General features: G+C 52.3%; 1 protein-coding gene across 6 annotated transcripts; it reads right to left on the reverse strand.

Moving 5' to 3' along the window:
• Positions 1–488: 488 nt before the first annotated feature.
• Taf5l (TATA-box binding protein associated factor 5 like) lies at positions 489–21,875 on the reverse strand. 6 transcript variants are annotated; one of them, XM_078023022.1, is made up of 5 exons: positions 21,765–21,875; positions 14,474–14,618; positions 12,862–12,966; positions 7,085–7,806; positions 489–2,416 (listed from the first exon to the last, which is right to left on the reverse strand). In XM_078023022.1, exons 2-5 carry the CDS (start codon positions 14,613–14,615, stop codon positions 1,619–1,621), a joined length of 1,767 nt encoding a protein of 588 aa, XP_077879148.1. In that variant the 5' UTR covers positions 14,616–14,618; positions 21,765–21,875; the 3' UTR covers positions 489–1,618. The 6 variants fall into 6 exon arrangements, with proteins under 6 accessions (XP_077879148.1, XP_077879149.1, XP_040132987.1 ...); XM_078023023.1 differs by lacking the exon at positions 21,765–21,875 and adding an exon at positions 21,555–21,676; XM_040277053.2 differs by lacking the exon at positions 21,765–21,875 and adding an exon at positions 21,215–21,546.
• Between the last annotated feature and the right edge of the window lie 9 nt (positions 21,876–21,884).

Raw genomic sequence — 21,884 nt, forward strand, 5'->3', positions numbered from 1 at the left:
TCAACATAGGAATCATGTCTCAAGGCATAGAGAAGGAACTACATTATTCTCTACCAAATGAGGCTGATTTGAGACAACTCTAGGCAACAGGGCCTCCAGCCTCTGACCACAGGGCATCTACTCCATCAGGGCTTACTAGCATCGGTTTCAATTTTGGCATCGTTTAGAAACCTCTTAAAAAAAAAGTCTTTATCCAGAATTGTCTATAAGTTCAAGTTTATGAAATGACCTGGTTCTTATGCTCCTTACAGATCTTCAGAGGGTCTTTCAAGGAGCTGGAAGGAGGGCTTTCCCAATGACTCCACAGGTGGTAGAATATGTGCCTCGCAGGATGCGGACAGTGCGGAATGCCACCAGCAATCCAGGCAAAGGCCGAGAGCAACTGCACCTGATGTGAACCCCAAAGAACCCAAGAACAGATACGATGCCGTGCCTGGGACTGTCCTGGCTGCCACCTGCCTTGCCGAGGCCAAAAAGAGGAGACACTGTTTGTTGAAACTAAATACATTTTAATAGAAAACAAAATACAAAATAACTCTTTTCAGAAAACAGAAATATTTAACCCTTTTCCCACACGTCGGAACTTGCTTTACCCTCAGCATAGCTGGGCTTGGCATGCCCTCAGGGCGGGCGCGACAAAACAAGGCAGGTCAGCGCAACGTGGCCACCGTGGGAGGAAGACGCTGAGGGCTACCTTGACAAACAGTCCTTTGGAGACTTCATGTCTTGTGACTTATTCCAAATTGTTTTTTATCATAATCTTTTTTATCTGGTGCTGGGGACTAAACCTGGGGCCTCACGCCTGCTAGGCAAGCGGTCTGCTGCCAAGTCACACCAGCCCACCATCATCTTTCTTTTTAGGGGAGAATTTCTGACAAAAGTGCAGCTGAGAAAAGGACTTTCCCTTCCCAGGGCCACTACAGAGCCAGCGCTCAGCGCCCTCACCTGCTTCCAGAAATGGGTCCCTGGCACCACCAGGCCACACAGAGACTTCCCTTCTCCCAACACACTGTGCTGCCAGCTTCTCTGAGTTCCCTGAACCTTAAAATTCCCAGGATCACAGCCAGTGCGAGGAGTCAAACCTGAAAGATAAAAGCAGAGAAGGGCCCCTCTGCCAGTGCTAGTTTCCTCTTCTCAATAATAATAATAATAATAATAATAATAATTATAATAACAATAATAAAAAAAATCCTGGTTCTCTGTCATGAAGGAAAAGGAAAGACTCTGCCAGGATGAGCCCTCCCCAGGCCCCACCCCAGTCTCCAAAAGGAGCCCCCCAGAAGCGAAGGGTAGCCCAAGTGACACTGTGCCGCTGCTGTGGGCACTCTGCAGCCTGAGGGCAGGAGAAGGCAGGTCAGTCGGGGAGGAGAGGGAGGTGCAGGAGGTCCTGGGGGTCCTCAAGGCCAGCAGCCGCCCTGGGAGCGGGCCAGTCCTCAGCCCATACTCGGGCACCAATGCTCTGCCCCCCCCAAGAGCCCCATGGGCCTGCAGCGTGGTCGGGGCCCAGCAGGAAGGGAGGGGCTCTGTCACAGTCCATCAGTGATTCGGTCTCCACATGTCCACTGCTGCAGCCAGAGGCCTCTGCCACGGCTCAGTCCACCCTAACCAAGGTAAAAGGCTAATGCTCCTGATTTTCCTGTGTGATCCCCGTCACCAGGAGGAGGTTGCAGGCCATGAACTGCACACCCAGGACACTGCTCATGGGCCCCGTGTACACACCCACCAGCTCACTGGAGGAGCCGTCGGCAGGCGCACTGCCGCAGGCGCTCCTGATGTCCCAGACGCGCACAGAGTTGTCCATGGAGGCAGAGGCCACCAGGCCGCTGTCTGGGCTGAAGGCGAGGCTGGTGATGCTGTCCGTGTGGCCTCTCAGCTCCTTGAAGAGGGTCCCAGACGCCAAGTCCCACAGCTTCAACCGCTGGTCCTCGCCTGCGGAGGCCAAGTACTTCCCATTGGGAGAGAAGGCAACAGCCAGCACGGGCCCGCGGTGGCCTGTGAAGAGCCGCACAGAGTTCCCCTGCTGGGCGCTCCATAGCCGGACAGTTTTGTCGGTCGAGCCTGTGGCCAGGTAGTTGGAGTTTGGGTGGAACTTGACACAGTCCACATCTGCCAGGTGACCTGCGTATATCCTCAGGGGGTACGTCCGATCCAGTGACCACAGCCTGGCGGTGCGGTCGTGGGACCCACTGGCAAAGTACAGGCTATAGGGGCTGACGTCTAAGTCCCACACTGGGTAGGCATGCCCTTGGTACAGCACAGTGTTGCTGAAGCTGCCCAGGTCCCAGTATCGGATGGACATATCTTCAGAGCAAGAGAGCAGCCCTGAGCCATCTGCGAGGAAGCGCGTGCTGTATACAGGTCCGCAGTGGCCCCGCAGCGTCTTCATCTCTGTGCCCATGCCCTCGTCCTCAGTGTCCTGGGCATGGGGGTGGCAGGAAAGGAAACACATACGAGAGGGCGGTTAGTGGTCTCGTAGGATCAGGAGAGGAAAAGGCAGCGCGCAGGGCTCCTGGGAGACGAAGCTGTGACCCTGAAGGGCAGCCAGGGATGGGATGATGAGTGGCTCTCACCACTTATCAACTAACCAAGTAACTGGTCTTGCAGCCAGGGGCGGGGGAGGGAGGGGGGGATGGGGGGGGAAGCAGGGTCCCTGCTAAGAGCACTGAGCCCAGCTCACTCCTGGGTAAGAGCAGCTGCGCATCTCAAAGTCTGATCCAGAGGCAGCCCTTAGGGCCCTCTCCACACACTGTCTCCTCATCAGCCCTGGCTGCTTTATGCTCCCTATGCTCTGCCGCCTCTGGGAGTCAGTGATGAGGAAGCACCCGGAGCACATAAGCCTTGCCTCAGGGCTCAGGCACAACTCAGGAGGCTTTAGCCAAAACAAAGCCTGGCTGTGTGAGGCAAGGAGGGCAGCTGTCAGCATCAGGATCCCCTGCCACATCCCGGTCCAAGGATGGAGAGGAGATGGCCGCCCCGATGCTCGGAGAACAGCCTGCTTCAAGGCTTTACATGGTACTGGGAATTGAACCCAGCGCCTCACACATGCTAGGCAAGTGCTCTCACTGAGCCACAACCCTGAGAAGCGTTTTTTAGGATGCTCTTTTTCCTACTTGAAAGTGGAAATGAACATCTCCACTAAAGAATAAACACTGGTGTCCAAGAATGCTCCAATGGCAACTGCAGACACTCCAGTTTAAAAACACATCAGCTCTTGGGAGCTCAGTGTTTTACCAAGGGCTGCCCAGAATATCAGTAATTTCCTCTCTCAAGGGGTTACAGCAACACTTAGAAATTCCAAGCATGACTCATTGCCCTGCTAAGGAAGTCGCTGAGGACTGTAGAACCAAAGGAGACCCTGGGCATATGAGCAAAGACCCTTGGGAATGGACTGTAGGCTAAGGCATGAGGGTCTCCACCTCATTGGGCACTGAGCATATGCCTAAGAGACAATGCGCAGGCACTGGGCAGCCTGCCCCAGGCCTGGATACACGTCTGCCTGACTGCAGAGGCCAGGAACTAGGCACCAGAACATGCCTGCCAGCCATCACTGTCAGCCCTCTGCCAGGACCACGGCCCCAAGTGGTGGGGCTCTGGCTCCCAAAAGTGTTGACACAGCACCCCACAGTAAACAGGCATGCACCCCAAGCACAAGTGTCAGCTTGTAGTTTTTCATATAATAATCAGCTACACTATGCACACTGGGAACTTCACAACAGATGGAGATCTAAAGGTTAAGGGACCAAGCATGGTGGGCCCTCACATCGTCTCAGGCACTGGGGGCTGTGGATTGCTGGCCCCTCCTAGGCCATAGCTGCCCAGGCTGCCTAATCCTGCACTGGCAATGGGGCCATGACTCACACTTATGTCTCCTGGGGCAGACGCATTCCTGGGGTCTGCACTGCAGCCGGCAGCATCATCTGTGGTGGGGCCTGTGAGGAGTGAGATGGGGCAAGCCCACCAAACAAGAGTCCATGGCTGCCTGACCTGCGGCAGCAATGATGCCTACATGTGCCCGTGGCTCGTGGCTCCGGAGACTAGAATGGGAAGAGACCACTGTTTCACTGATGGCTTCATGATGCCAACACAATTGGACTATGACATTCTGTTCATGCTGGATCAAATAAAATACTGTTAAAATGGATTCTGACACTTTTTCCTTTTTTAAAGCAGCTATTTAGACCACTCAATGTATAGGGCTCATATCATGTGCCCACTGCAGACCTAAGGGACAGTTTCAGGTATAAATTACAGGGCTGACTGCAACTCTGACCTCTTTACTTTTCAAATTCAAGGACGGTGGGGCAGAGCAGGAGTCCCCAGGCCTGAAGGACTGTGCAGAAGTGCTATGCTGGCAACCCCAGCCTGGAGTCTGCAGCCTTGCCCTGTGGCCAGCAAGGGCTAGAGGCAGGCGTGGTTCTGCCTGGTGTCGCATGGAACACAGGCAGAGAATGGAGGTCTCAGAGAGCAGAGGTCTTACCCTGGGCACATGGCCCTGGGGAGCAGACCCTGCCTGGCCAATCGTACAGTTTCACAGTCACGCGGGCACTGCCAAGTGGGGAACCGAGGAATGGGCCAGTGCTGCAGATTGTCATGAGACCCTTTTTGCCTAGAGACGATTGACACACACATGAGAGTTTTGGTTATTGTCTTATTATGATGATCGTTATTTAGAATTTTCTTGTGGTACGAGGGGTTGAAGCCAGGGCCTTGTGCTTGCTGGGAAGCACCTGGAACCAGGCTGCACACTAGTCCTGCTGTCAACCTCTAAGCTGAGAACCTAGACCGTCAGATCCACATTTCTGAAAAATAGAGCACCAGGGCTCTGTGCACATGTGGCCATCACCACTACCTGCCAAGACTGTCAAGGCCTCATCTAGAAACCCTGCCTTGCATGGTCAACTGGTCCTGTGTGCCAGCAACCCTGCACAACATCTCCCATGTGACTGCCAAGCTCCAAGCTCCTATCACGGGGAGATGGGAACATGCTTCTCCCCACTGGCCATTTCTTTCACACGAGACGAGCCTTTCAGGCTCATCTTGCAGGTTTGTGGTGCCCTGGCTTTCCTAGTGGGGTAGCCATGCCCTGTGTCTCTTTCTTTGGCTGCCGTGAACAAAGCTATGAAGGTTCTTACATCAGTTCTCGGAGGATTTACGTTTTTACCTCCCCTGGTATACACACAGAAACGGGACTGCTAGGTCGGGACACTTTCAGGCCTGTCGTCAGAACCTCAAGTCCACTAATTCATGCAACAATGACTGCGTCAGAAAGAGCAAAGCAGAGGCTGCGTGCTGGCTTTGTAACCTGGTTTCCATGGTTTTCTCTTGCTTCTTATTACCTATCTACAGCTTCAGGGCTTCACCTTGACTTTTACTTGTTGGCTTCCAAGGGCATGTGAGCTGGAGACCCCTATAGTACAAGCCTTACTTTTAATTATAAATTCTAAAAGGAGAAAGCCAAGTCCAAGTTCTCACTGGAGAAATATTAAAAAACAACTACCAGAACAAAATCATTCTTGGCTTCTCCCAAGATGCTCCTGGTTAGAAACCAGACACTTCCCCAAACTACCGTGACAAATAGGTGGAGTGCAAAAACTCAAGCAGGAAGCCCTCAGCATCAGCTCCTTGGCTAGAGGCACTTGAGCCCAGTGAAGCAGAGGCAGCGTCTGCAGCACCTTCGGTAAAGGTGGGCACGTGGACAACACACCCCACTGTGTCCCAGAGTGCCCTCCTGCTCTCCCACTTGCCTATCACCTGACAACTAGGCTCTGCCCTACACCACTTCCTTCCCACTGCTGCAGCCCAGCCCCAGCTCAGGTACGGGCTTCCTGCCCCACCCCAGCTGCAATCACCCATCATTCCTGCCTATTCCTGGAGTCTCTCGCACTAATCTTTAAACCTGGACCTCAAACACACATCCTCTGACTCCTAAAAACCCACAAGTCATTGTCCTTTATGTTAATTTCGAATACCAGATTTGTGACAAAGCCTGCATCACCAAGCTCCACAGGAATGTTTTTCTTTTTCCTTTACAGAAAACTTAAGTCACGGGCTGGGGTTGTAGCTCAGTGGTGGAGTGCTTATTTAGCATGTGTGAGGCAGAGGGTTCAATCCTCTGCACCACATAAAAACAAATAAATAAATAAAATAAAGGCTAAATTCTCTTAAAAAAAAAAAAAACAAAACCCTCAAGTGGTGGAGGGCAGTGGTTCTCAGCTCTAGGTGAACAGCAGCTGGAACTGCTCCAATGGAGGAAGTCTGAAAACTCAAATTCTAAGGGCACTGCAGACCAGGGAGCAGCGTGGGGTCCAGTCCCTTCTTGGCGGGAGACTGCTGCACTGCCTCAGAACCTCATGGCCGGGAGCGGGCTCCCGAGGTGCCCAGGAGGTCTTGACGTCTTTGATAGCACTCTACGTGCCCAGACTGACTTCTCTGCTAAGTCTCTCCACGTTGTGCAAAACTCCCACCCAGGCACTTTGAGGCCATGCCACCTGGGTCAGTGATGACTGGACAACACCACCCTGTCCCATGCTCTCCTAAGGCAGTGATGATGGTGATCAGGACCTTGGCCCTGGGCCTTTCACCACCAACTCAAAGCAGTAACAGCTTGGCCACAGCTGCCATATTGCCTGAGGGGCAGGTAGGCTCTGCCTGGGTCAGAGGGTGGACCCCTCCATGCCATGTTCTACTGTGCTGTGGTGTCTACAGCAGTACTGCCTTGTGAGAGAGATGCTACCCAGCACAAGTACAGACCTGGCCCCGCAGCCCACATGCACTGCCACACACGCTCAGGGTCACCCAGACGCAGCCTCATCCAGTTTCGGCAATAGGTATTCAATGACGCTCACGGGTGGCATCGACCTTTCAGAAGGGGTAGGTACTGACCTCTGATTAACAGTGCTACATAATACTATGAGAAATGGCATCTAATCTTGGGCTGGGAATGGGCAGGACTTGGTGGCTAAGGCACGTGGCATGAGACTGGCTCTGTGCATGACGGGAGCAGGGGTGTCTGCTCTCTGGGAGCTCTGCCAGGTGTGGCAGATACTAGCAGTCAGGAAGGACATGCGGGGAGTGGTGCTCCTACCTCCTCCTCCAGAGTGTCACAAGCCAGGCGGATACGAGATGTGTCCACCTGGTGGGGCTCCGCCTTCAACTTCTTGGACCGCAGACTCCAGAGCTTGATGCAGGAGTTGTCAAACCCGGCAGCTAGCAGCCTGCTGTCGGGGGAGACCTCAGCGGTGTTGAGCAGTTGCTCCGTGTTGTAGAAGGCATAGAAGCAGATGGTGGTGAGGGAGGGAGGCCCGTCCTTCACACGCTTGATGCTGTCCTGCAGGACCTCCAGGGCGGCCTCATTCTGTAAGAGAGGGCTGGGCACATCTGGGGGCTCCAGGCTACCGCTCTCACCACGGGGGCCGCCACTGGCGTAGAGCTGGTAGTCTGTCCTCTTGGCAGGTTGCACATCCAGGTGGATGTGGACGGCCAGCACCCTGCACAGTGCGGTGTTGTTGTCACTCTGGAGGTAGCGCACCAGGTAGTTGTAGCTGTCTTCCGGCAGGCGGACCACGTACTTGTTGTCTAGGAATGCGCGGAGCCTGGAGTCGGACAGGACGTCCTGGACCGTCCGTGTGGTCTGCAGCTGCTCAATAACCTCTTTCTGGCCTGCGTTCTGCAGGAACATCCCATGAAAGCGGCTGTAGAAACTCTCCACTGTGCTCTTAGGGCTGTTCTGGACCAGGTTGAGATGGAGGTAGACGAAGAGGGGGTAGAGGAGGGGCATCACTTCATGGCTGTGCTGGGAATCAGAATCTGCAATGAGAAAGAGAGAGGGCTTTCAAGATGCAGCACGCGTAGACAAGGTGACCCAGCTGGGGAGCCCTGCCACACTGCTTCTCCACCAACTGCGCCTTGATGCGGCAGCCCAGTGGAACTCTGGACTTCAAAGTTTTTCTGGTGGAGGAAGGAAAAGCAAGGGCCCTAGGGCCCAGCCTGGCCCAGAGTGTGAGGACATGCCCGGGCTTAGGGCAAAGTATCCCCCAGAGGCCCACGTCTCACAGAGGGCTCTAAATGTATTTTTGGGAGAATGAATTCTAAATGGATGGCAATCACCTTAAAAACAATGAACACAAGTTCATTCAACACTTACATGGCCACGTGGCAAGAAGTTCTGGGGAGCAAATGGGTCTCCAGCTCCTCTTCCCCAAGCACTCTAGCTGCACACAGCTGGACTGAGGTCAGAGCACTACTCAGTGGGCATCCAACATGTGAATCAACCTATACCCAAAACCACCCATCTGCATCTGTTGAGGGCCACAGCCCAGTCGGGATGAAGCATGGCATTCTGCTAGAAGGGAGTGGTTGAGAGGTGACTCTAGCGAGCCATTGAGATGTTGATGGTTAAGTTAAGCTATGTATTTAGTTGTATATAGACCCCTGCTGTCCGTCTCTAATACAGGGCACGCTAATCTTTGAGGTCCTGCTCGGGATCCCATCTATCAACTAGGGGGTGGTGGTGTGTGTGTGTTGAGGGCCACTCAGCATATGTTGTCTCCATAGGTGGAGCTGTTGGTTGGACACTTACGCCCTCTGGTGATAGAAAGGTTTTAGTAGCCCTCTGGTGATAGAAAGGTGTTAGTAGCAACTTCCCATTGTAACTTCTCTCCAGATAGCCCCTCCTTCTCTAAACTTTTTTCCCCTGTCTAACTCGAGAGACTTCCTCTTTTACTTGATTTAAAGTGTCTTCTCCTAGACTAAGCAAACAAGGTTGTACCAATGTTCATAATGGTAATGTGCCAACTGGCAGAGTTCCTGGGCTTTCCTTTTGTATCTTTTTAAAATCTTCACCATGATGGTTCCACTGTGATATATTTAACAACCCCTCTTTAATGAACCATGGGCTACAGCTTTGTGTCGTCTTGACGTATGCCCTAACTGTTCTTGATTTTACTGAGATGCCTCCTTCCTCTAGCACTTTACTTAACGCCCTTTCGGTTTTGTTCTTATTAATTTTTAATTCCATATTTCCATGACGAAGATACCCCTCATTAAGATAATGCAAAACAAAACTGAGACAAAATGAAACAAAAATTCATTATATCGCCTTTCTATCCTCCTGAAATGTCCATCCGTCCTTTCTGCCTATCTGTTTGTTCCTCAGAGGCAAATAGTTTTTCCTCAGAAAAACTATTTGCCTCTGAGTTTTTCCGTCCCACCCATCTCCAGGGACTGGCAACTTAAAACCAAAGTGAAACAAAACAAAAGAAGAATCTTTAAATGGTTACCATTCTCTCGCCTTCCCTCAGGGGCGAGCAATTTCTTTTCTTTTCTTTTTTTTTTTTAAAGAGAGAGTGAGAGAGGAGAGGAGAGAATATTTTAACATTTATTTATTTTTAGTTGGCGGACACAACATCTTTGTTGGTATGTGGTGCTGAGGATCGAACCTGGGCCGCACGCATGCCAGGCGAGCGCGCTACCGCTTGAGCCACATCCCCAGCCCCAAGGGGCAAACAATTTCACTTACCTCCAAGCTTCAGGTGTTCCTGTACGGGCCACCAAATGCCACAGTCTGGCTGGGCACAAATCACGAGAGCCACTCAAGCAGGAACAAACTTTATTTCCGAACTCCCCCCACCCCCCAAGCGGGCCTTCCCAAACTCCCCAGGAATCCCTGTGAGAACTCCAAAGTAGCCTGCACCTGAGGTGGGCCTGAGGCGGGTCTATATACAACTGAATACACAGCTTAACATAACCATCAACATCTCAATGGCTCACTGGCTTCACCTCTCAACCACTCCCTTCTGGCAGAATGCCACGCTGTGGCCCTCAACATGCATCCTCATATAGACATTGCTTGTTAAAATATAATTCTTTTCTTTTCAGCACTAGGAATTGAACCCTTTTTGTTTTGAGACAGGGTTTTACAGAGATGCTGAGGCTGGCTTTGAACTTCAATCCTCCTGCCCAACCTCCCGGGTCACTGGGATGTGTGCCATAAAATCTAATACTTTTTCAATGGTAATTTACAAATGAAGACACTCTGATGCCATTAGGACCACACCACTCACTTTACTACTGAGACACTGAGACTTACTACTGGGACACTACATGACTAAGAAGGTTAAATAAAACTTTCACAGGATAACGAGACCAGAGTTGTGAGATACTAAGTGCTCATGCTGTCAGGCTGGGCAGCAAAGCGAGAAAGTAGGGCAGCAGTATGGCTGCACGGCCACCAGGACCACATGGACACAGGCACAACGGCAGTAAAATCCAGCTGCTTGCTGTACTTTGAGCTCTGCTGACTACTTTATTTGTCCTCATCTGCAGTGAGTCTGGGTTTGTACAGACACGGCAGGTGTTAGGGTCACATGCAGCATAACGTCTGTCCCTGTGAAGACAGATCACACAGCACTCCAACTCAGCACCGTGCCCTGCAGGCCTTTCCTTGGCACAAGCAGGCATGCTGAGTGGGAGAATCCACCTGCCTCACCTGGCAACAGCAATCTCCACAGTTCCCTCCGAATGTCCACCTCCCAAGAGACAGGGAACAGTGCCAGATGTGGTGTAGGCAGCCGTCCCCTCCTTCACAGAGAGACCACTATCTACAATGACAACAAATGCCCCCATTGCCCGGGGCGAGATGCCTGACCACTGTGCTGCTGGCCCACAGGTGAAGCTCAGAGCCTCTGGCTGGTCAGGACACAGCACCACTGCCCAGGGGAGCTGGATAGCTGCCCCACGTAGGGCAAGGAAGACCATGTGGCTGAAGTCATCCTGTGTCTCTCTGTGAGGTTGTCCCATCAGCCTGTGAAAACCACAGCCCAGTGCAGGTGGAGCTTGCTTAGCATAGCCCCTCCTGGCAACAGGCCTGGCTCAGCCCACAGGCTGTGGCCAGCTGCAGGCATGTGACTGTCCCCACCTCCTGTTTCTCCTGCTTAGCTCTTGAAAGGCTGCTTCTCTAGAGAGGGAGCATGCTGGAGGCCACACACACCACACAGGTGCGAGGTGGAGTGAATCTGTGTGTCCAGCTGGCTGAGCCACGGCACCGAACGTTTGGTCAGACATTATTCTAGACTGCTGCTGTGGAGGCATTTTTCACAAGCAAGTAGCTTCTAAGTCAGCCGACTTAACGGCTAAACAGACTTCAAGCAACAGCCCTCCACAACGTGAGTGAAGGCCTCAATAGAAAAGAACCCAGGTGCTCCAGGAAGGAATTCTGATCACACTCCAGCTGTCGCTGGACCCCTAGCACTGCCTGAGACGCATCCTCTCTGCATGTCCTGTTAGTTCTGCTTTTTTGGGAATCCAGCTGATGCAGATTCTGATGCTTCTTTAACTACTGCAATTTGCAATGAGCTTTATGTACCAACTACAGGAACAGAAGCCCCAATCCTGCCTGACCTCCAGCAAGTCCTGCAGAGATGCAGGACCTGGGGAGGGTGAGGCACTCCCACCATAGACCCTATTCCTGAGTGACGTTTTCACTCTGATGAGCTCCTCTCCATAGGGGGCACCTGGCCTCCGACCAGCGTGTGCCTTCTTCCACCCCTATCTCCCTGCGGAAGAGCAATAGTGCCAGCTCATGCCAAGCCAGGATGACTATACTGAGGCGTGGGCCCACAGCAGAACGTGCTTATTGGGGTCATCAGAGGAGGCTGCCTAGGGCAGGTGTCATTCATGCCAGCACCCACAGAAGATGTGGAGGAGTGGGAGGCTTGGGAAGTGACAGCCATGGGCACAGTGACAGAGGTAGTGGCCAGATTTGTTGGTCCTAGGGCTTTTAGGGTGTACGTAAATTATGCAAAGAAAACTAGGATAATCTACGCATATATACATCCAGGGGCATCATTTTATTTGTGGGTCTCCTCAAACACATCGTTACCATTAAAAATTATTATTATTATTTTTTTTATTAGTTGCGCATTAAAAATTATTAACACGTGGATCGTTCAAATAAAAATAGAACAAGTGCCAGGCGCGGTGGCACAAGCCAGTAATGCTCAGGAGGCCGAGGCAGGAGGATCACGAGTTCAAAGACAGACTCAGCAAAATCGAGGCACTAAGCAACTCAGTGAAATCTGTCTCTCAATAAAATACAAAATAGAGCTGGGGATGTGGCTCAGTGGGCCAGTGCCCCTGAGTTCAATCCCTAGCACTTAAAAAAAAAAAAAAAAAAAAAAAAAACACTCCAAGTTTTAAACCAAAGGTGGTTCAAGGGTGGAGCAGGCTCCTACTTTCTACAAGGGGCTCTGCACAGAAGTTACATGACAGATGACACCAGCTGCTCACCGCTTTCTCTGCTGCCACCTCCTAGCACCTCAAGGGCACCAGGCACCTAAGGTTGTAGGGACGCGTAGGTTCAGCCTTCAACTGCCTCTGTCCCAGACAGGTTAAGTGACTGGTTTTTCAACAGTGGCTACATTGAGTTGACCTCATGGTGATAAAGGAGCAGATGGAATACCGGTCTATCGACTTGCATTACAGAGGTCACTTGTCCCAGGGAGCATCCAGCCCCTGCTGATTCAGGAGGACTACAGTCTCCCACTTTTGGAAACACAGGACAGAGACCACCTCAAGACGTGCTGTGACTGGCACAATACCTAGGGGCGTTCCCCATGCTGGACTTCTGCTTCAAGCTACTCAGCACACATCACATCCCTGTGCTGAGGGCTGTGGCAAGACAGAACAAGCACCTGAGCTCTCTTCTGGCCTCTGTGAACTTTAGCCTCAAGAACTTCAACTCCCTTGTCAATTCCACGAGGCTTGTCTGCACACAGTCCCAACACTGTGCCCACTATATGACAAGCTCCGAGAAAAATTTGTACTGCTCTATCTTAGGAAAGGTTCCCACAACTGAGCACTCACCAGTGAGAAAATTCCTCAGCCGTCCGAACTGTACTTCATACTGCTGGGGCTCTGCCTGGCAAGGGGCTGCAGACACTATGTTGGCACAACCAGATTCAGACTGGACTGAGGAGGAAAAGAGAAAGGCAGGAAGGAGATTAATAGCAGGACAGGTGGAGGGCCAGGGAAGGTGCTGGGCTGTCCCAGTGGCACAGGCAGTCCATAGGTGGCCACCACTGTGCTGCTGACCTATCTGCCCCCTCCCTCCTGATACTCTACTTTAAGGGCAGAGGAATAAAAAGGCAGAGAGCACAGGACCCATGAGAGGGAAGAGGACAGCCTGTCACGTTGCTAAGGCACATCTAGAAATGCCGGGTCTATGAGTTTCCCATGCTACAGCATGTAGTGGTGCAGGCAGTGGGGGGTCTTTTCACTTCCTTGGAGGCCTCCTTGATTTTCAGTCCTCTGCCAAGTTCTCCTTTCCACTACTACATGTTTAGTTCTCCTTTCCCAAACAGCACTCTCCTCTTATCTCAGGCTAGAATCAGGCTGCACTGTCTGCTCTCCATCACCTGTACCACAGCCACAGGAGAGGGCAACTCGGGCTGCTCCAGGAGACCAGGCCCCTTAACCTGCACCACACCAGCACCTGGCTCCATCTTGTCCAGGATGACAGTCTAAAGATCCCTGAGCCCGAGAGAGCCTCAGAGGGAGCGAGAAACCTGCCTGAGGATGTCCTTGGGTTTCACCATCCCATCTCCTTCCTGTAGCAAAGTCAACCCACCCTCGAAGCAGGGAGGCCAGGCGCTGACAGCAGAGTGAGGGGAGCAGGGATGGAAGGTGGGGATGGGGTCTGTAAGAGTAAAAGTCCAGGAAGAGAGAGAGAAGGTGCTGCTCCTGCTCCACCTCCACATAGCCACCAGGCCCTTGGCCCACACCCCCAGCCCCAGCACTGTGCAGGGACTCAGCCGAGAAAGTCGCATCACAGAGAAGCCTAAACTCAAATTGACTGAGCAATCACCACTTGCTATTCCAGGTGGAGGACAGGTTTTTCTACAGAACCTGATTTCAGAACAATAAGACTTTTTTATGCATGCTACATAAGTGTTCTACCACTGAGCTACACCCCAGCCCTAAACATTACAGAACAGCACTTGGTCCCCCATTAATACGCACAACTTTTATGGTTTTGTATATTAGTTAAGTTTGTTTGTTTTTCTGTACTGGGGATTTGGTATAGGGGCACTTAACCACTGAGCCACATCCCCTATTTAGAGACAAGGTCTCACTAAGTTGCTTAGGGTCTCACTAAGTTGTTGAGGTTGATTTTTTCCTCCATTTTTTGAAATTTGTTCTACTTAATTATACATGACAACAGATGCATTTCAATTCATTGTACACAAATAGAGCACAACATTCCAAGTCTCTGGTTGTACACAGAAAGATCTTTTAAAAACCACTGTCCTCAAAAGTGCTCATTCACCCTACAAAACACTTCTCGCCAGTGGAGGGGACCTGGCCCTCAGGGTCTTGGAGTGGGGGGCAAAGAGGCTGTACAGACCAGCAGGTACAGGTAAAGCATTTACAAGCAGAGGAGCCCGGCTCTAGGCCAGCTGCAGGGGCCCAGCATCACCTGAGAGGTTGGCCGCCATCTCCTCTGCACTCTGTGACAGTCGCAGGCTTTGCTTCAGGGGGCCATCGGAGTCCACGTACTGCCGGCGTTTGAGGTAGCAGGACACTGCCGTCTGGAGCTGCTCCGTGCGCACACGTTTCATGACCTTCATGGGGGAAGCACAGGTGGGACTGTAAGGGCGACGGGCCACAGCACCAGAGATCAGCTGGGGCCAGGAAGACTGGCCATGTGGCCACAAGCATAGCCTAAGCCAGCTGCCTACTGCATGCTCCTCCCCTTCATAGGTTTCCCATGATCATATCGCCAACATCAGTCGTGGAAGTGGGAACAGCAGCACAACAGACCCATAGGCCACCCCAACACCATGATTTCAGTCAGACCCAGGACCCCACATCAGAGCAGTTGACAGGCAACGGGCCAGGCCTGTCTCCTCCCCGCCTGCCCTGAGAGGTGTGAACAAGCAGCAAGATCACTAAACATGGGCAGAGGCAGCGCAGAACCCAAGACACAAAACCCAGAACTGGTCAGGAAGCCCTGCTAGCACCACAGCAAGGGTCAAGACAGTGTGCTTTCATGCGAAACAAATCACTTCTGTACAAACTGAACCACAGGCACTGAAAAGTACCACAGCTGCTAGAGAGCAAGTAAGTGTGTGGAACGCCTCAGGTCTTGTCAGGCCGGAAGAAAAGTGGCAAGAAATGAGCTGTATGGGGCAAACTATGTTTTAATAATCTGTAATAGTCTGAACTCATTCCAGGGTTCTCCCCCCCTTTCTCTCTCTCACACACACACAAAGAGAACAAGCAGAGGAATTATTTTCCTTCATTATTAAATTTACTTTCAAGAACTAAAGGAACCTCTAGCATTGCCATGGCCACAAATGCTCCTGTGCAGGAAACTTATTCACTATCATGTAATGACCCCAGACAGTGGGACGAACAGCACTTGGTCCCCCATTAATATGCACAGGGAGTAGCCTGCTTCTAGCATCGGGGCATGGGCCACCACTACAGTGCCTCATAGGTACCTCGCCCCCAGCAGGCTCCTGAGAACCAGGGCTGCAGGATGTGGAGCCTGCTTCTGACCCACACCACTGGGTCCGCCTTCCAGATGGACCGTGGCAGCCTTCTCCTGAGTGCTCTCATTATTTAAGATTGAAAATTCTACCTTTTCCAGAAATTTGTCATCCATCTACAATTTCTTAGTGCATGGCCTGTGGTGAGGAGCTCCCTGGGACCCCTGCGGCCGGCACAACCTTCCTCCATGCTGACTGGTGTTGCTCTGCAGGCACCTGGCTCAATTCTCAGGGCCTCCTGGCAGAGAGGTGGGAGGCTGGACAGACATGCCCACACCCACATCCATGCAGCAGAGGCCAGCACTGCTACACCACAGGCACTGAGACAGTGCCACCTAGTATTTCACTCCAGGGGACTGCAAGGAACACAAAGCACATCTGGAAAGGAACAGCACTGGGGGTGCTGGGTCGTGGCTTGATGGCACAGGGAGAAGCCCAGATGACCCACAGAGGCTGTCTTACTGTAAAGCCCCCCTTTCTTCCCCAGTTGACATTCCTAATTGCTGACATGGTTCTGCTGCTTTGGGAGTGACCTCCCACTCTCAGCATCACCCATCCACCTTGAGGACAGACCATTAGTCACCACATTAGGATGCAAGAGGTCAGCAACTGTGCCTGTGGTTCTCTATGGCCCCTAACTTGTTGTATGAGTCTTCTGGGGTGTGTGCACCAGTGATGTCAGCCTTGGACTAGATTCTGACTCGGAATCACACAGCAGCTGTGGGGGGGGGGGTGCTTTCTCGTCATCCACACCAGCCCACTGCCCTCCTGAACACAGACAGCTTACCGGGTGGCCTACTGCCACCTCCTACTGATGGGGGAGCGTGTCCCCAAGCAGTCTAATCAGACCCCTCTGCAAGGACAACCTGCTCATGAGAGATGCAGGAACAACCAACCAGTGGGAGGCCAGACCCTGCAAAGATGCAGGTAGTCCAACACAGGGTATCTGTAGAGGAGGGGAAAGGCCAGATATTCTGAAAGGACAAACATAAGACTGCCATCGGTGCAGCATGGCTGCATTTGGGCAAGAAGCCAGTGTGCCAACACCTGCCCCAAGGGCACCCTGTCTGATCCATGTCAGGACTTGGGGCGAGGACCCCTCTGCAGGTGGTGTGGACCAACTGTGAGGTCGCAGACCTCAGGGTAGGCATTTGGTGTGACTCCTTTGGCCATGCAGACTAAAGCCCAGGGCCAAGGTGCAACTGCCCCTGCTGGTGTGATCCTCAGGCCATACTTGGAGAGGAATAAATGAGAAGGTACCTCAGAGAAATCAGCCCCAGGCTGCGTTCCACAGGTCCATGCCTGCAGATAAGATAAGAACCTCCTTATGACACCCTCCACTCCAGGCTCAGAACTCGCCCAGCACTGCACTTTCCACTGCCCACTTCATGTTTCCTGGAGCCACAAAACCCCTTCAGAGGACACCAGGTCTGGACATAACTATACATACCTTGCTGAAATTTCGAATTTCCTGTACTTTCAACTATAATCCTTAAAGGCAAAATATATGTCAAACACCTTTCTCTTTATGTGGTTTGTATTTCTAGAAATCAGAAAGAAGGTTCAGACAGTGTGTTTTTCTCCTATTGCTCCACCTACATTCCATGTTGCCCCAAGACTCCCAGCATGATGACCTCAACTGAAGCAACGGGTGGCTCTGGGCGACCACTTTGGAGATGTGGGCTAGAATCCTGGAGCCCTGGCTCCTGCCCATGATGGGCCTCAGGCTTGGCCACACACTGCATGCCAACCCCTCCCACCTGGTCCACATGTGAGTGGCTGACAGAGGGGGTCTAGGAGGCACCCCCAGGCCACCATGTCCCAGCTGAACATCATGTAGTCCCTGAAACACACAAAGCTGTCACATGGAGGCCCATCCTCCACAAGGCAGTAGTCTGAGCAAGGTGGTTCAGAATAAAACCTTGGCTCAGCTCCCAGGAGTCTCTGACCAATGGTTAGTGGGTGTAATTTCTGTTGTTGCCGAGTAAATATATTTTTCCCACTGTAAATTTATGCTTAAAACAGATGAGAAATCGCTTTGTACTTTGGCTGAATGAGAGATCAAGGGCCCATGAGGTGCTTAACACTTGTTTTCCACTAAGTGGTCAAAAGGTCATTCTAGGTAGGACCTCAAAACTGAGTGCTGCACTGATGGTTAGATAAGTGTGTTCACCTGGCTGAGAAACACCACTAGAACTGAGAGTAAGGAGCCGGCCCTGCTCGCTGAGCAAGGCTAATCCCACAACCACGCTGGCTTCCCCAGACCCTTTTGCCCAGCTGACAGCCACACCTGAGCTATATAAGCTGTGCTCCTGCCCAAGGTGTCCACAGGCAAAGGCAGAGAACCACAGCAGATGCCACCAGAAATCGCGGGTAGTTGGGATCACCACAATGCTCTGCACCCCACCCGGGTTGTTTTCAATAGTCGCCAGTCTCCTCGCCTGGCCTGATGGTCCCACCTGACCATGACCTTGACTCTCTGACTCTTGGTCAACCCAAGTTGCCTCTCAGCATTGTGTTGTCCCTGGTGAGCTTGTGGCTGACAGGACTGTGCTGGGCGCATTTCCTCCCTCAGACTCTCTTCATGTTCCCAGCATCACACCACCCTCATGAGACTCAGTCTTCAGACAGGCCACCCTCCTGAGCAAGAGACTAGCAAGACACTTCCATGTGGATGATGCAAATGCAAGACTGAGTCTTACCTTCAGATCCTCCTTACCCAGCACTCCTGGAGAGCAAGAGGCCTGGCCTTCAGGATCCCTTCCCCCTCCCTCACTTCCTGCCCTGCTCCCTGCCCACAGCCCAGATCCTTCTCCACTGGGAGGGGCACTCCCACCAAGATCACTCCTGGACACTGCCAGAGTAAACAACAGCTCCACCTTCATCTCACCCCAGGGGTTCCTACCCTCCCTCTCTCCAAGCAGGTGGTGCACCCTGAGGAGAGTTCTTCTCACCTTTGGAGAAGAATTAATGGAGCACTGTCCAGCTTTTGCCGGATATTCCTGATGGTTCCCTTTAGCTTGTGGTCTTTTGTGATTTCTATAAAATGAAAAGGCCACATATATTTTATTCCTCCTCAAGTACTGACTCTACAACACAGAAAAGCTGACACATACACAGCCTCGTTACCATGGCATACGGTGATGTCCACACAGGGCATTTATACACCTCTGGCTACGTCTGCCACAGATGAAATGCTGGTGTGTGCTGTTACCACTGCAGGCAGGACACATGGTGCTCAGTGTACGGTGAGTGCTTTCTGTGCTCACCACTGCTCCCAAGGTTGAATTAAATGCGGCACATGAGGTTTCAGATGCCTTAGTGACATTAGGACATCCACGTGAGTGAGCCTGGAACAGAACAGTCCCCAGGTGTCCATCCTTGGTCCACACAGGTTGTCACGGGAGACACCAGCCGTGCGGGTTCTGAGCATGTGTGGCCACTGCACCTGAGGAGCTGTGTCCGAACTCTAGCGGCCACACGTGCAGACCAAGGAGTTCCAGGTGCACGCACTCAGTGAAATAGAAGCATTGCACCTGAGCTGAAAATGCTGGCTCATGACACTTCTAATCACAAACTGTCCCTAAGCTGGCATTTTGATTGTAAAGACAGAGCTATCTTTACCACTGCAAACATCACAGGATCAGTAAGACACTTCAACCCGTCTAAACAGGAAGGAAGGAAGGAAGGATGCCCAACCAAAAGGTAGGCTCAGTCTGCCTCACTCTTACAAATGGGAAGTGGAAAGAAATCTTTTTAGTCATCTTAAAATATGGAAATTAACAGCTGTAAGAGCTGTATGAATTATAGATGAAGGATAAATGCTTAATTTTAATCTCTAATTTATTAGTTTACAAGTATTTAAAAATACTTATAACAACATGCTAATTAATGAAAAACTTTTACTCTACGCATTTGCATACATTTCAAATACCAGTAACCATGACCAGTTAAACCACTCTGAACGTCAAATTCCACTTTTCAGAGCACCTCACCTTCACAAGCACCAACTCATTTACTATAGAAACTTCCTGAATCCACATGATGCTCTTACTGGAAATCTTGCCCCAAGCCATCAACCAATGCAGGTGGATGGCACTTTTTCCACTAATCACTTATGGTACTGCTCCCTGCCCCCTACCTGCACAGGCTTTTCCCAGTGGTACCTGACACTTGCACTATGAGGCACTGAGCAATAGTTGCTAAACCCTTCCTGGTTTCTCCTTCACACAACCGATTTGGTAAGACAGAAGAACTATCTGACCTTGATCATCTTTCTTATACAGTGCCCTGTCTTTCAGGATGGTGACCTAGGTACCGTGCAGGACAGCCCTCAAGCTGGGGTGGCATCCTCTTGGGAGGGAGACTTCTATGGGCAGTCATCAGACATGCCAGACAGAATGCACGATTCAGGGAGAAGCTGCCTGGATAGCCCAGCAGCTGCTCTGTGCCTTCTGTCAGTGCTCTTTACACTTCCAGATGGTTTTGGAAGCCCATCTATGGAAGCCATCATTTCCTTTCAGACTCTAGATAGATGCAAAGTTACCAGAACAAGTAATCATGGTCTTTCCCACTTCCAAACCAAGGCCAAGAAGTAGCTAGGTACCACCTTCCTGAAAGGTTAATGTGAGGCTTAAAAACCTCTACTGCTTCCACTGCTGCGGAGAATAAGAAATCCTGTTCTGACGTGCAGACCAAGGAGGATCTACCCACATGGACAGATCCTTAATATCTAGGAGGAGCCCACACACCTCCCCATTCCAGAGGTTCTAGGCACCCTCACACTGGCACTCTAATCAAGTTTAGTTAAGTCCTACTGAGGTGTACAACTGAACCTAGCCACCTCTTCTCTCTACCCACAGAACCCAGGAACACCATACCACTGAGTGTCTCCTACACCACCATTAGGAGCTCACACCTACTGATAACAAAGCACTGGTGCTTCAGTGTCTCCTCTAAGCTTGCAACAAGTCTAAGAGGCAGGCAATCTTTTTCAGATGGAAAGCTGAGGCCCCCCAGAAGTCATAAAATTTGCCCAAGGTCACACAGTTTCTACCTGGGAACTGGGGCTACCTGGCTGCAGGATCTGGGCCCCAGCTCTCTGCAGGACCCTGCAGCTCCACAGATCTCACATGGGGCCATGGGCTTCCTGGGGGAGCAAGAACGAAAACTGCACACCAGACGCTTGCTGAGAGAGAGAGCAGCACAATCCCACAGGGGATGCTGATGGCTAGAGGAAGGGGCTGGAATGTGACAGCCAGTACTGTGCACTGAACAGTACTAGCTTAACAACTGACTCCTAGGCCCCTCTCAGCTAACACCAATCAAGAAAAAATGACTTTCTTCTGAGATGTCTTTCATACATAGAAATACACTGACTACAGAAACAAAAATGAGATCAGCTACCAAGTAGTCAGATGAGGCCTCTACCTAACTTCATAGTGACAGACCACACCCAAACCTCACAGTTAGAAGCAGGGACAGGGCAGGAACAAGGCCTTCCTGAGGTACCCTAACCCAATCTTTGATGGCAAGGAAGAACGCTCAAGCAAGCCCACATTTGGTGTCCTGGATAAACACTGACGTTTAAGGCAGAAAGGCTTTATAATAAACAGAAAAAAGAAAGTCAACATGCATAACATTTAACACAAGAAAATTAGGCCTACCGGGAACCTAGAAGGTACTTAGCCCAAAAGAAAGTCACAGCAGCTCCTAAGAGTGCTTTCTGCACGCCAGGCTGCACCCTGGTGTGGACACCTTCGAAAAGGTCCAGGCGAGTTACCGTCCTGGCTTACAGAGAAGGAAACCAGGACTGGGAAAGGCTACACCACAGGTAGCCGGCTACAAGGTTGCAATCTGGGTCCTGGGTCCCCGGGCTCCGTCCGCTGCCAGGGCTTCCCGGCGTTGAGAGTGGCCGCAGCTGGCCCACGGGTCCGCGCCCCTGCCCCGCGCACGTGTCGCCAGCCAAGCGCGGCGGCCACGGCCCTCGCCCGCCCCGGGACTCACCTCCCGCCGCCGGAACCTCCGCGCCCGCGAGGTCCGCGCCGCCGCCCACTTCCGCCGGCCGAGCGCGGCCCAGCGCGCAGCCGCCTCCCGCCGAGCCCCGGTGCCCGCCGCCCTCGCCGCGCAGGCGCCCCGCCGCCACGTGCGGCCCCCGCCGCGGGGACCCGGCCGCGCAGGTGCCGCCCCGGGAGCCCGCCCCCCGCCCGCGCTCACTGAGCATGCCAGGCGGCCGCGGCTGCCCCGCCGCCCGCGACCGGCCGCCTCCGCCGCAGCGCCTCGCTCCGCCGCCGCTAGCCCGGGCCCCGCGCCCCGCGCCCCGCCGCGCCCGCGGCT

Source organism: Ictidomys tridecemlineatus, chromosome 10, assembly GCF_052094955.1.
Source record: "Ictidomys tridecemlineatus isolate mIctTri1 chromosome 10, mIctTri1.hap1, whole genome shotgun sequence".
Classification (NCBI taxonomy): domain Eukaryota; kingdom Metazoa; phylum Chordata; class Mammalia; order Rodentia; family Sciuridae; genus Ictidomys; species Ictidomys tridecemlineatus.